This window comes from Bison bison, unplaced genomic scaffold, assembly GCF_000754665.1.
Source record: "Bison bison bison isolate TAMUID 2011002044 unplaced genomic scaffold, Bison_UMD1.0 scf7180017862279, whole genome shotgun sequence".
Classification (NCBI taxonomy): domain Eukaryota; kingdom Metazoa; phylum Chordata; class Mammalia; order Artiodactyla; family Bovidae; genus Bison; species Bison bison.
In genome coordinates, this window is record NW_011492851.1 from 233,867 (window position 1) to 249,077 (window position 15,211).

General features: G+C 52.1%; 1 protein-coding gene across 1 annotated transcript in view; it reads right to left on the reverse strand.

Moving 5' to 3' along the window:
* Positions 1 to 15,211, reverse strand: part of RUVBL1 (RuvB-like AAA ATPase 1) — a 31,777-nt gene that overhangs the window by 5,035 nt on the left and 11,531 nt on the right. The window contains exons 6-11 of the mRNA XM_010832830.1: positions 9,742 to 9,893; positions 7,054 to 7,143; positions 6,190 to 6,339; positions 4,592 to 4,655; positions 3,356 to 3,554; positions 2 to 40 (exon numbers count right to left, since the gene is read on the reverse strand). Coding sequence (XP_010831132.1) covers positions 2 to 40; positions 3,356 to 3,554; positions 4,592 to 4,655; positions 6,190 to 6,339; positions 7,054 to 7,143; positions 9,742 to 9,893 — 694 coding nt within the window. The remainder of the gene's footprint in view (position 1; positions 41 to 3,355; positions 3,555 to 4,591; positions 4,656 to 6,189; positions 6,340 to 7,053; positions 7,144 to 9,741; positions 9,894 to 15,211) is intronic.

Below are 15,211 nucleotides of genomic sequence, written 5' to 3' on the forward strand. Positions count from 1 at the left end.
GAGAGGGATGCCGTGAGGAGAGGTGATGTCCTCCGTGCCCCTGCAAGGCCAACAAGTTCCACGTCACTCAGGCCTCTCTGGACAGTGGAAACATGGCTGAGGCCCCGGTGATAACAGAGCAGCTAGTTCTCGTCCTGAGAGTCAGAAGCAGGACCGCAGAGGACACAGACTAACTCAGGTGCCATCAGAAACCGCGTCATTGTTTTTGCAAATATCAACACCACAGGAAACTGGGGGAGGAGGAGAAAAGCCAACTGGAATCACATAGAGACTGTTCGTACCGGCACCTGTCATGCCCTCTAGAGTTACCCGAAGTGTGTAGGTCCGCTTGGGTCGCTTCTGTCCCTGTTGTTTCAGTATTAACGGCCCAGGACGAGTCTCACTGGACCCACGCCGCTGGGCGGTCACACAGTGCTTCATAGCTGCTGTCATAACTAACGGTGTTTTAGGCACACTGCCGTGAACATTTCCTCAGCATCTCCCACAGAGCCAGACCCTGCCCTGAATATCTCCCTAAACATGAATGGGTGAACAGAGGACTATGTTCATTTTTGCAGCCACAGGAGCGATCTGGCCCCGCTACCCTGCAGCCAGCACGGAGCAGCCTAACAGCACGCTGCTTAAAGGCCCGGGAAAAGGAAGGCCTAACCCTCGTCTGAATTTGCCTTTCCTTGACTATTAACGAATCACGTGAATGCCTTCCCTTACGTTCCTTAGCTCTTTTATTTCTTTTGAGAACTGTCCAATCATATCCTTTGCCTGTCTCTCTCTCGAATCCTTAGCCAAACCAGTGAATGGCCACCCCACCGGGTTGAACAGCACCAGCTCCCAGTGGGCTGTGTGCCCGGCAGAAACGTGTGGCACACGTGCCAGGCTTCAGCCGTGTCTGGAAGCCCAGTGGGCTGAGCCGGGGGCTCCTGCCTCCACTTCTGGAAGCCACAGCAGCAGGCCCCCAATTCTGGCCTCCCCAACACTTAAAAATAACTAAAACGGCAAACTATGTTATGTGCATTTTACCACAATGAAAAAACTGTTAAATCTAATACATAAAAATAATTAAGACCTTTTCAAACAAAAAAGGAAGCAGACTAGTAGCAAATACAAAACATTAAGACATCATTAGAAAAAAGTAAATCTTTTTCACCAACAAATATTTCTAAAAATAATAATAAAGAATTATAAAGATAAAATTCTATCATGATTAAAATCTTAGTACTTGGTATACCTGTAATTGTCATATTAAACAAAATAACCTTTAAAAACTACATTTAATATTCAGTTATTTAATTCTGTTTAGGCTATATGTTTCTCTTTTTAAAACCTATTTAGATATTCTCCTGGGAAAAGTTTAAAAGATCTCAATTCGCCATCCTAAAATATCCCCAATTTTACAACACTCATGATAAATTATCTTCATTCCAGAGATAGTAAATATAAAAAGTCTAGAGAAAAAAAGATTAGGAAAAAAACCACAAAGGAACAGAATTTATCAATATGTGTTAAATTTTTTTCTTTTGGTTTTGAGTCCATAAAACTAAAAATTTAAACAGAAAAAAAACCCCAAAAACCCTCTGCTTAAAAAATACTAAGCACTTCTCAGGAATTAAAGACCAAAGACTGTGGAAATGTATTCAAGCTCTGACTCTTAGGTACAAAGTTTCTTTCAGACAACGTATTAGAGAAAATGGTTTCTGGAACACACATGCTTCTGGATGGGGCTGGGGCCAAGTTCCCCAGGCCCCACTGGGTGGGTTCTGAGGTCAGGGCCACCCTCCCGTGCCTCTTTTTCCCTAGACGGCATGAGACGAAGAGGACTCTGGTCCTGAGCGCTCTCGGCCCAGCTCTCGGCCGGGTCGGCTCTGGCCGCGGGGCTCCCTCGGCAGGGGCGCCATCTGTCCAGGCTGGGCCCGTCTGCCGCAGTCAACACTGAAGCCAGGCCCCACCAGAGTCAAGTCCAGCAAGCACACACAGGGTCTGCGTGGCCGACACCAGACTCAGCAGGCGGCGTTTCCAGGTGCTGCCCAGGCGGCCAGGCCCTGGCTGGCCTGGACCTGGTCCAAGCTGCCTTCCCTTCAAGACCAGAAGACAGCTGTGACGGTGGCGAGCGGTGCTCTTAACAAGACAGCATTACAGGGATTCAAAGAGGGGCTGCACGATGCTGCCACCAGCATGGACAGCGTGCACACAGACCCTCACCCCGGGTGAGAACGGCCACCTGAGTGGGGCTGCCCCAGAGCCAACGGCACGGCTGGCGTACGAGCTCAGCGGAGACAGAGCCCCTCTGCAGAGGCGGGGCTCAGGTGCAGGTTGGTCTAGGCTCCTCACTCGCTTTGGCTGCTGCTCTGTGCTGAGACATTCACGGTCTTGGGGTCTCTCTTCAGATTCCCGCTCCGCCTGGGCCAGGAGCACGCAGTCTCCGGGCCCTGCCGCCCTCACCACTGTGTGGCAGGCTTGCAGAGGCCCTGCACCACCCCGTCGTGCCCCAGCACTGCTGGGAGCAGGCCCAACACGCAGGGCGTGCAGAACACGGCAGCCAACGACTGGGCACACCGGTGCTCACTCGGGCGCTGGAGGGGCGAGGCCTCTGGGCGCCCTTCCTTTTCTAAAGCTCTTCCTTGTTTTTGGCTGAGCTGGGTTTTGTTGCTGCGTGTGGGCTTTCTCTAGTTGCGCTGAGTGGGGGCTGCTCTCCAGCTCTCACTGCGGTGGCTTCCCCTGTTGAAGAGCATGTGCCCCTGGGCACGTCAGTAGCCACGCTGCACAGGCTCCGCTGTCCTGCAGCACGTGGGATCTTGCTGGACCACGGAAAGAGCCCATGTCCTTTGCACTGCAAGGCAGATTTTAACCACTGGACCACCAGGAACGCCCCTGGGCTCCCTTCTTGAAGGTGGGCCTTGGGGATTGGGAGGGAGGTACCAGTGTGGCCCCAAGAAAAGGTTTGGGCCAGAAAGAAAGGACAGGATTCACTGTCAGAGGCCAGGGTTTCTCGTCCTATCTGTGGCCAGGGGCACACCATGCTGTCATTCTGGTTCCTCATCTGAAAAGTGAACTCACAACACACACCTCGGGGAGCTCACGTGGGACGGAAGTCAACACAGGCCGTGTGGCTGAGGGCTGGCCCACCCGACCTTTCCTTTGCCCACTCCAACCAGATGACCAAGTCACACCCATGGGAACCCCAGTTACCACAAGGAAGCCCTCACATGCAGAAACAGAGTGACTGCTCGAGTGAAATCAAGCCACTCCGAGCGTTTCCCTCAGGATGAACAGGGCGCCCTCCTCCCCAACTCGACAGGTGGCGCGACGGGGTGATGTGACCCTGGAGACCCTGAGGAGCCTGGGGGCAGGGGGCAGGTACCTGATGACGCAGTTGCCTCGGTTGGACGCGAAGATGACGATGGGCGCGATGGAGGACTCAAGCGCGCGGTGCAGGTAGGTGAAGCACTCGATGTCCAGCATGTGGACCTCGTCCACGAACAGCACGCCCGGGACCAGCTCAGCCACGCCCTGGTCGATGTACTTGTTCACCACCTTGTTGATCTCCCCCCGGAGTTTATCTAGGAGTGGACGAGGGTCGGGCAGGGTCAGTGCCGTGGGGAGGCGATCGCCTTTCTCTTCACTCCCTCCGAATCCCACCCAAGCCCAAGTTTAGAGCTGGGCTTGAGTGCGAGCTGTGTGACCCCAGCATCAGGCTACAACCCCACTCCAGGCTTCAGTTTCATCTGAAATTGCGCTACTGTTGCCTAAAAGCAGAACCCTGGCATGCTCCCCTGAAGGTGTGTTAAGTTTGTACACGCTTGTCTTCACCAGGACGCACACTCCTGGTGTGGTCTGTCACACTCCCCACCGGGCCTTATTATCTCAAACCCGCCTGGAAGATGGGCAGTTTTCATATGCAAATTCCCCTGTGCTACACTGAGTAAGTGACCCTTTCTCGTGGCCTGTGTGACAAAGCTTCCGTTAATTAACTTTCAATCAAGCGCCTAGAAGGAATAGGGTGCGTTCAGAATCCTCTCTGGAGGAAAACCTGTGAAGAATGACAAGGTCTGAGGAGAGGTCCCATCTCAGAGCTCGAAGAGGGACGAGCATCTCAAAAGCTGAATAACTGTCCAAGGTCATGGTTTTCATTCTCCAAACCAGCACCTGTACCATCAGCAGGGGGGAGCAGCCCACACACCCAACACCTTCCACCACAGCTAAGAGGCGGGGCTGGAGAGACCATGCTACGATAAGGACACTGCTCTGGGGGTTCACATCGTGCCACTGGCTGAAATTTGCAAGAAAACAGCTTTAACGTTGACAGTTTTCAAGTAACAAAGCTATCTGTGGTAATTCGGAAAAAGAGGAGCATACAGTTAGCAAGAGGAGCAAGTAAATCAGAGGCCCACAAGGGCCAGGCAGCCTGCAGCCTCACCCGGGGAGGCGGGCAGGGGCCACCAAGGCGACGGGCAGTGCGCTGCTAGCGGGACGCGCCAACGACCGCCTGTCTCCCTCTCGGGATGCGCATGGGGATCCAGCGCAGCCCCCGCTGTCAGGAGGGGCAGGATCCCACGCACCGCCAGGCTCCAGCCCCCAGCACTGCGTCTCGTCTCACCTGTGATCTCCGTCTTCTTGGGCTTCATGAGCTGGCCCATCATAGACAGGATGTCTTGTCCCCCCTGCACAAGAGAAGGCTCAGGAGTCAGTCTCGCTTCCTAAGGCAGCTGCAAACACCTCATCACCACCTCCGCCCGGGGCCCTCATCAACTGATCAAGTCAACAGGGGTCCTGAGAAGCAGAGACCCCGGCACCTGCACTGGGAACTCGGGGAGCTTCTCAGGACAGGACCTTTCAGAGGCCCCCCACCCTGCCAGCATCTAGCAAACCCATCCCAGCCACGTCTCTTCCTGGTCCCGACTGCCTGCCTGACTCCACAGGGCTGCCAACCCTTCCCTGGGCACCTGACTCTCCAGGAATCACTTCGAGCCCACCTGCCGGGAATCACATCCTGCTTCCCAGGAAGCTCCAAGCCCGTCCCGCTGCCCCAGCCCCGTGGGGTGGCACTGACTCTGGGCCTGCATCCTCTCACCAGGCCTAGCGACCAGAGCCGCTCAGGGCCTGGAGCCTGACTGTGCAGCAGGCCGCCCTCCGGCAGGCTCTCCAGCTGCCAGCGCCTCCATGCAGGCAGCCAGAAGACAGCTCTCCACGGTCACCTGGGGCTGCCAGGCCCTACCGGGCACACAGGTGGCCCCTGAACGCACAGCAGTGAAAGGTGGCAAAAGCTTCCTGACCACTGAGGACATCTGATCCCCAGAGCAGCCCCGCCAGGTAGGAAATAGTATGCCCTCTTCTCAGAGGAGCAAAGAGAAAATCAGAGAGCCCTAAATCATAGAAAACCTGAAGACTCAAAGTGACCATTAGCTGAGCCAATTGGTGTTGGAGCAACGCAGTCCCTGAGCTGACTCGGGCGAGTGGCTCTCACAGGCTGGTCTGGGACAGCTGCTGCACAGATCGAGCGGAGGTTCTTTAGCATTTTCTTGGCCAAGGCTCCAAGGGACAAAACACCCACAGATCAGATTTCAGGTTAGAAAGCCTGTTCCCTTGCTAGCAGGGATAGCCTCTTTTAGGACGAACAGGAAACCAGACCCAAAGACCACCAGCGGGGAAAGAGTCAGTCCTCTGAAGCGCACGTTCCCCAGAGACGGCAGAAAGTCATCCCGCGCTTCCCCACGTTTTATTAGTCAGGACACAAGCATCCATCTTCTACTCACATGAGGAGCAGGGGCAGCTCCAGCTCAAAGCTATAAAACTGGGGGTTCTGCTAGGCAGGGGGAAAACCGCTCTGTGAGGCTCTCTGACATCCTGCAAAGGGCTCAAAGAACACTCCTGCCCCCGCCACTCACACCCAGAGCATGCCAGGCCCGAGCCAGTGCTGGAGGGAAGCCAGGGAGAAGCTGGCAGCTCAGGCCGGAGGCTGGGCTGGGAGAAGGAGCAGTGTGCAGGAAGCCATCTGTGACTAGAGCATCTGAACTGGAACAAAGGAGCCCCTCGTCGCTCTTGGCAATGTTAATTGCTGAACATTACAGACAGAAAAGGACTGTCTGCCCTCAGAAGCGGCAAGACTGACAGCTTATCCAGGAGCCCCCAGCGCACAAAAGGACCCGCGCTGGCAGGGCCAGCGGCCGGCGGCCCAGCAGGAGCGGGGGGCAGTACCTGGGGCCGTGCGTTGGCCACGTCCAAGTCGTGCAAGGTGACGTCCTGGATGATCTCCTTCTTCTTGTGCACGTCCCCCTTGGGCAGGGGGACGTACTCTTCGGCTTCAAGGTCAAATTCTGTGGCATAGGTGTCACACCTGCCCTGCCTCTACAGAGACAGAGAGAAGCCTGAGTGCCTGGTGAGGTCCACCGCCAAGTCCCCACGCCACTCAGCGAGATCAAAGTCTCCAGTCCCAACTGCGGCCAACAGCCGCCTTGACAAACTCCAAACGTGGCCTGGTCCCCTGCTGCCAAGAAGGCGCTATCTGCTCATCGCCAGGCTCCAAAAACCCAGCTGAGGACACCCGACACTTTCTCCCAGAATCTCCCCCTTGTTTTAACTGCATGCAATTCCCGATAAAGGGCAAATCCAGTAGATTAACTGGAGACGGAGGGGCTGCTCAGTCTCTTTTGTAGGTGGGTGATTTAGTGCACGATATGAAGTATTATGCTCATCCATTAAACAGTGAGGAACTCTGTACAGGACCCTGGAAATCAGATACTAATGCAGCATTCCTTTCCACATGCATATATCTTGGAAGAAAATACCAAAGAGATAAAAGGAAGATTAAATACCCTGCACATTTCAACTTGGAAATGACTACCGCTATTTCACCTCCTCACTGTTCTCCCCTTCCAAACAGGTTTTCGTATTTTTCTAACAGACTGTCTGTTTTCATCACGAGGTTACAGAATGCAGATACAGGGAAGGCAAACTTGACTAAACATAAGGGGCAGCAGGCCCAGGGCCCCTCCCCACGCACCCCGGACCCCATGAAGAGAGAAGGCCCCACCCCGCCCCCGGGTCTCCTTGCGGTGTTACCTTCACGGCCCCACTGTTGGCTTCGATGTAAATCACATCTCCAGCTTCTACTCGCTCTTTTTGCAAACTTTCAAAAATGCTGGGGTCCAGCTTAAAAAAAGAAAACAAGTGAACCAGGGACCTATAATAGACATTACATTCTGACACACTGCCAGGCGCTTCCCGTGTGAGAGCTGAGGTAGTCAGTGACCACACGGAGAGGGGACGTGCGTGTGAGGACGTGTGAGGCGGGCTCTAGAGCCTGCGCGCCCCAGAGAGCAGGCAGGAGGCGGGCACCGAGGGAGACCCAAGCTCCTCCTTCCTTTTACTCCAGAGGCTGCAAACTGGCAAACGCAGCTCTAACCACTTACAGGTGGGGCCCACGGCCTAACACCCCCTTTTGAGACTGCTCTCCCTGCGGCAATCCCTGGCCCTCCCCACCTCGGGCAGGGGCAGCAGTTTCTGCACCAGAAGCAGGGACAGAACCTGTGTACTCTCCACAATTGCCCTTCAGCGGGCCTGTGGTTTAGACGAGGCTCTCTGAGCTTCACTTTCTTCACCCACATGACAGCACCCAGGCTAATCACATCACAGATGCGATTCATTCAAAGGAAACATAAAACCAGGATCTCTCTGAAGCCAGTGGACTCAAATCCCAGTGTCTGCTCCTTGGGCCCAACTGCTTCTATCTCCAGAAGGAAAAGCAGCACATCTGGGAAAAGCTGCCTTCTCCAGATCGTCCAGACTCGGGCCACCTGGGCGATCGATATTCTGGGAGAGCATCTTTTATAAGGAGTCTTTATTTAGAAACGTTTCTCTCTGTTGAACTTCAAGGGGAGCTGTTACTCTCAACTCTAAAACAAAACTAGAATAAAAACTTACCAGGACTCAGTAGGAAAAGCCACACATAAAAGCACACATGTTGTGTGATCCTATTTTTATGAAGTGTTCAGAAAAGGCAAAGATACAGAGACAAAGTGGACTAGAGGCTGCCAGGGCCTGGGGGTGGGATGGGAAGTTACTGCAGATAGGCACGAGGTTTCTTTCTGGAGTAACGAAAATGTCCTAAAATTGGACTGTGATGATAGCTACGCCACTCTGTAAACCGATTAAAAGTCCTTGAGTCGCGCACTTAAAATGGGTGAGTTTTACTTACAGTGAGACCTCAATGAAGTTGTTACAAACAGTACCATAGGAGCCCAGGCCCACCCTCCTGGACCACCGTCCGACTGAGGCTGGTGCGTGGCGAGCCCGAACGGGGCTGGGACAAGGGCGGCACTCCACAAAGGCAGAGGCCTGGCCTTCGCCCTGAAACATCATCTCCCCAAACAGCCTGCGCAGATGCTCAATGTGGCAGGAAGTTCTCGTTTTGAAAGCAAAACATTCATCCTCTTGTTATTTTCTTACAGAAATTGTGCCAAACAGCTTTATGGATAACTGAAATTTAAACTGTATACCTTATGTTATCTATCCTACATTCGATAGTACACGTTCTGTTTTTCTTTTTTTGGCATCACGCATTTTTGTATCAGTTAATTTCCCAAATGAATTGACTAAAGATGTAATTACTGGAAAGGTGGCAGATCCTGCTAAGAAATGTAATTAATACAGAATGGGAGAGATGAGGGGGAGGTTTAAGAGAGATACTTGCAGAGGCAAGCTCCTGAGATGGAAACCCTGTTAGGACAAAGAAGAATGGTCCTTTGGAGAGGCGACGTTTTTATGATCTCCATAAAGCAGTGACCAAGACACCACCTTACAAAGTCAAAGAAAGATAAAATCACAGAGGAAGGCAAAGATGGAGACGTTATATGGTCAACCTGCTGCAGTCTACAGATAGGGAGATGGAGCCCCAGAGAGCTCAACTGACGCCTAAAGGCCCCACAGCGAGTTACAGTGCAGACAGCAGTCAGTAGGACTCGGAGAATCCGCCCCGCCACTGACTAGCTGTGCGATCCGAGGGTAAACGCTTAGCCTCCTCATGTGCCTCAGAGCTCTTTATCTATAAAATACGGGAAATCACACACACACAGATTTGTTGATGCACTCAGCCCAGGGCTTGACACATACAGTGAATAAGTGCCGTGAAGAAGAGGCTATTCCTTATTTTAATAAGGCAAAGCCACAATCAGATTGTTCCATTTCACAACATCAGCAGCTGCCACTTCCCACTGGCCTGTGGTGTCACACACTCTCAGTCACTTCCCACTTTCAAACCCAGTCATTATCTTATACTACAGTCTCCTCAAGGCTTACGGGACAGGGCTGGGAGGTTCACCCAGGACCTTCACCACTGCCACCACCACACTTTCCACAGAGCCCTGGGCCTAAGCAGAACTGACCAGTGAAGCCATCACGGTTTCAAGGTCCCAACACACAAAAGGGCCTGCAGCCGGGACTCCGCACCAGGCCCCTCGAGATGGCTCCATCACGGCTCTTCAGCCCTCACCAGATCGCTCAGTGCTGCTTCTCCTGTGAGCGCCAGTCAGCGGCCAGGCCCCAGACACGCGGTCCCCTGGCGGGACGCAGGGTGGCACCATGCAGCTCAGTCCTGACACACACGATTTCCTCGGCGCCAACGAGCCGGAGCCATCCTCACTGAGTCGTCTACGTGCCAGCCCTGCCCACAGGTGCTGTCTGCGGCCCTGCACAGACGCGCTCACACAGGGAGGCGCCTCAGCAGAGCAGTGCCCACAGGCACGTGCTCACCTTCAGCTGCTTGGTCCCCTTGGCCGTCTTGAGCCCAATGATCACGTGGCTGATGGTCTTGCCGTAGCCCCCCATGGGATTCTCCGTCTCACATGGGGTGAGCTCCGTGACCTCTCCTTCGTACACCTCCTTGGTCTCCTTTATCCGAAGCCCTGAAGAGAGATGACAGAAGAAACCCTGGTGAGAGACTCGACGCCCTCCCACTTTTCCAACAGTCTTTTTAGCCATAAAACCTCCACGTTATAAGAACCAACGAGTCAGCCTCGCTCGCACACAGTCCTGGGGAGGGAAGCACTGCACAGACGCAGCCCCAGGGGTGAGGTGAAGGGCCCGTCCCTCTCCAGGGAACCGAGGACTGGATCCGAGGCTCCGGGACCCCTCTCCTCCGACCGCGCTACAGGGCCGACTCGCTGACAGCGTTTCCCATGGAACCTGCCCCGTCCTTCCCCTCCAGTCAACGTGTGCCTCCAGAACCCCTCACTCCGTTCTGCCAGCCCTTGAGTATGGCCTCCCCGTCTCTATCCAGCTTATACTTTGCCCAAAGGTAAAAACAGAAACATGAGGGAAACACAGACTCAAACGAAGATACATGCCAACGAGTCTACCGTACAGACCTTTACCTGTATCCTGATCCCACAACACTATAAAAGAGAACACCATGACACGTACGGGACGACGTGAGGTTTAAACAGGAACTACATACGTGCTGACATTTAAGAATGTACTGTTAATTTCCTCTAGGGGTGAAAATGGCATTTTTAAGTCCTTATTTTCCAGAGATTCACACAAATATTATAGGTCAGAAAGCAGGTCTGCAATCAGATGGGGCTACGGGGAGCCTTCCTATCACTTGACTACTTTTCTTGGCTACTTGATACATTCCAAAATAAAAATTTTAATAAAAGAAACAACAATGAAATACTACTTTACAACCTCCAGAATCACTAAAATTAGAAAGACGGGCAACACCAAGAGTTGGTAAGGATGCAGGACACTGCTGGCGGGAGTGTGAGCTGGTTTAGAAGTAATGTACTGTTTATTACCTCCTCAAGTTGAACACATGAATATCTGTGACCCTCCGATTCAACTCCAAGGTTATACTCTCAAGGCTGCGGTGCACATGTGCACGCAAGGACACAGCCAGCAATGGTCACCCAATGTCATTCTTACTCGCCAAACACTGGCAATGTTTCCCCACGTCTGCCGCCTGCACTGTGATGTATCCATACAAACAAACATCACGGAGCAATGAAAAATGATCGTGGCTACTCGCAGCAATAGGAATGAATCTCAGAAGCGGAAGGAGAGCTGCCCCTATGCGGATGCTCTGGGGCACTGGCGATCATCTCTCTCTTGACTGGGAGCTAGTTTCATGGTTTTTCAACTTAAAACGACCCACCGAGACACAGAGCGATGTTCCGTGCACTCTTCTGTATGTATGCACCAGACTACCAAGTCACTTAAAAAAAAAAGCCCAAGTAAGCACTGGGGCTTCCCTTGTGCCTCAGTTGGTAAAGAACCTCCCGCAATTCGGGAAACCCAGGTTGGATCCCTGGGTCGGGAAGACCCCCTGGAGAAGGGAGAGGCTCCCCACCCCAGTATTCTGACCTGGAGAATTCCATGGACTATACGGTCCATGGAGTCGAGAAGAGTTGTACACGACTGAGCGACTTTGACTTCACTTCAAGTAAATAACAGCAGCAGGACCAGGCGCAGGAAGAACACTGCCAGCTGAAGCTGAGAGGAGGCAGCTCCAGATCTCTGCTGTGTCCAGTCACGTGCTCAGCCTGCAGACTCACTGATCCCCCCTGATTGCATTCTGGATTTCGGGGGGCGGGCCCTGTCATCGCTATGAGGTTAAAGCTCCCCAGATGATCACAACATACAAGCCCAGCTGAGACACTCATCTACAGAATGAACCAAGGACTCTGCTCTGCTCACGGCATGGAGACATCAGCTGGTGAGGCGGGAAGCCCTGTGGTGGCTGGGTGCCTCACCATCAGCTTCTCTGTCCTGACCTCCTCTGTCCGCACTGCGGGCCTGTGGTGTCGCGGACTCTCGGTCACTGCCCACTCTCAATCCCAGCCATTATCACTGGCTTGGTTTCCTTCTTTGCCCAGAAACCCAATCAGGACAAAGACTCAAATATTAGGGTTAAGGAACAGTTTTACTCTCCTTCACTCCACCTGACCGACTACAAACGGAAGTCTTAGGGTAGCCCCAAAGGAGAGGCTGCACTTCCTTTCTACGGCACCCAATGCCTAGTTCCTAAGAATGAAGACAAAAGTTTTCCAAACGACATGAATGCACCAGAAGATTGTGACAAGATGGAAATTTCTATACTTTAAAAATGAACTTTGATATATTTTTTTTTAAATCAAACCTTATAGCCCACAGAGACAAGCTCCTTCAAATGGAAGGCTTCCTTCTATTTCCTGGCAGACAGCGGTGACACGAGATTCCTGAGTGGGGAAGAAAGGCATTCCCGTCTCTCACTAGCCCTGCATTTGTTTAGAAGTTGCTCTGTGCTGACAAGCAGGCAGGGGACGTGTGGACGGACAATGAGACCGGCTGTTAGCCAGGAAAGGGGCCGGGCTGGCGCGCTCTCTGGCAACGACGTCGGGAACGACACAGGTTTCATCTGCTGGCTCAGGTTTCTGAATCCCTGACAGGGATCTTCATCACGTCGAGGAAGCAGCACAGACTCCTTGCTTTTTATTTCTGGTCGGCTTACTGCTTCCTCCCCACCCGCTCTGCCACTTCACAGGAACTCAAAGGCAGAGGAAGACACACAGGGCTCCCTTTTGAAGGCAGTCAATGGCCTGCCTTTCTATTCTGGGGCAGGGTCAAGAAATTCCTCTTCACCTTGCTGCCATCAAAAGAATCACATTGTCCCCTCACCTCAAAAATGACAGATGCTCAGGAAATTTATCTTCAGTTTTCTCAAATTTTAAGGCATTTAAATTAACTTAAAGCGATTCAGACATACGCATTCGTGTAAAGGTGAGCTTTGTCATCTTTTACCAATTTCAGAAAATCATTTTCTAAATAAATAAAAATATATTTTAAAAGTACTCAGATAACTGGAACTGATTGTAACATCTTACTTTTTATCTCATCAGCTACTGAGTTAAATAAAATCTCTGGCACATGTTCCTCAAATTCCTGAAAAGTACTCAGGAAGAAGTTAAACCAGAAAGAGGGTCTTGTGAGCCATTTCCACTGTTATTCCAGAGAGAGCACAACACGTAATAACAGGAACTGGACCTTACAAAGATAAAAGCTGTCAGGAAGCAAGACACAGCACCTAAAGTGAATTCTGTCCAGAGAAAGTTTATAAATGGGGCAAAACTAAGCCGCACTGCCCGCGACACACAGGGGTGTACAGGGCTGCGACGCTCAGAGGCCACTGCCACGGCTCTCACGCCCTGTGGGGACGTGTGGGAGGCGAGGGGCTGTGCCTGGGAGAGCATGAGCCATGTCTGATGCTCTGTACCCTGAGTGAACGGTGGCTGTGTGAGCATCTACTTCATTACTGTTAAAAATAGGTGTTTTTACACTTTCCTATGTGTATGTTATCTTGGTCATGAAGATCTTTTTTGTACAGTTCTTCTGTGTATGCTTGCCACCTCTTCTTAATATCTTCTGCTTCTGTTAGGTCCATACCATTTCTGTCCTTGATCGAGCCCATCTTTACATGAAATGTTCCCTTGGTATCTCTAATTTTCTTGAAGAGATCTCTAGTCTTTCCCATTCTGTTGTTTTCCTCTATTTCTTTGCAATGATCGCTGAGGAAGGCTTTCTTATCTCTCCTTGCTATTCTTTGGAACTCTGCATTCAGATGTTTATATCTTTCCTTTTCTCCTTTGCTTTTTGCTTCTCTTCTTTTCACAGCTATTTGTAAGGCCTCCCCAGACAGCCATTTTGCTTTTTTGTATTTCTTTTCCATGGGGAAACTCCAGTACTTTGGCCACCTCATGCGAAGAGCTGACTCATTGGAAAAGACTCTGATGCTGGGAGGGATTGGGGGCAGGAGGAGAAGGGGACGACAGAGGATGAGATGGCTGGATGGCATCACTGACTCGAGGGATGTGAGTCTGAGTGAACTCCGGGAGATGGTGATGGACAGGGAGGCCTGGCGTGCTGCGATTCACGGGGTCGTGAAGAGTCGGACACGACTGAGTGACTGACCTGAACTGATGTGTATATTTCCATTTAAAATAGGTACATAAAAAATCCAGTGTTTCAGGGTAAAAAAATATTTTCAGTCAGAATATTTTGCAGTTTGACAAAATCTAGAACTTAGCCTGCTTTGCTGGGACCCCCATGGCTGTGCAGGAATGAAAGCTTTTCTCATTTTACAGGACATATCCCAATTTCCAAACACTGGAAATTCATTCGAGAGTTATTAAAACACTGTGTAAACCAAACGACATCTATCAATCAGACACGGCACTGAGATGCAGAAGCCTCTGCTTCCTTCTACCCGCTTCCAAGAGCACCCCTCCTCCCATTCGGAGAAACAGCACCGAGCGCCCCCGCCACGGGCCGGGAACCAGGGCGCGCTGGGGGACGGGGTCCGTGCGCCCGCAGCGACCCTCAAGGCCCTCCTTCCCACACTTCCCCTCCACCGCAAACAGCGGCACCCGGCGAGCACCCCACTTCCCCTCTCTTCCAGCCCCACGTCTAATCGTTCAGGAAATTTCATCGCTTCACCATCCAGCTGGACCCAGGAGCCAGCCCTTTCTTTCTACCTCCACCGGGCTGGTCCACAGCCCACCACCTCTCGCTTAGGCCCCTCACCAGCTCCTTGCTTCGGCTCTCACTCTCCATCCCAGCCAGAGGGACTCCCGTGAACCCCAAACCACTCTTCAGCTGCTTCTCTTTTCACTCAGCATGATTTGCAAAAGCCCTATTCAACATACCCTTAAACTAGACGCTAGATTCTTGAGGAAAGAATTCTGGGCTTAGACAAGCCCATTCTTTCTTAAACTTTGAAGAAAACTTCTTGACGTTTTCTAGTAAGTGTCCCTCTTGAGAACACTTACCTTGCTTTGACAACCACAGGGACTACACAAGGACACAGGTGCTCTGACAAGTGCTCATCACCCGTTACCCAACAAGTGCACCCTAGAGAGAGACGCAGGTCTGAGGGGGACTAAGATTTCCCCAGACCCAGACCCGCAGGCATGGGGCCAGGACAATGCCCCCGAAGTCCTGGCTGGAATGAGGGACATTTCGGAAGAGCAGTCACCTTCTGCTCGCTGTATGGAGTCAGAGCACGGGCCCCAGGGTCAGACAGGTGTAGGCTCAGACTATGGTTCTGTGCTACTTGCTAGGTAGATCACCAAAGGCAAGTTATCTAACTTCATGAGACTCTGCTTTGTCAGATGCAAAATGCAGAGCACGTCCTCCTGGGCAGGAAAAGGCCACGGTCAGTAGAGGGCCTGACACGCTACGAGCCTTCAGC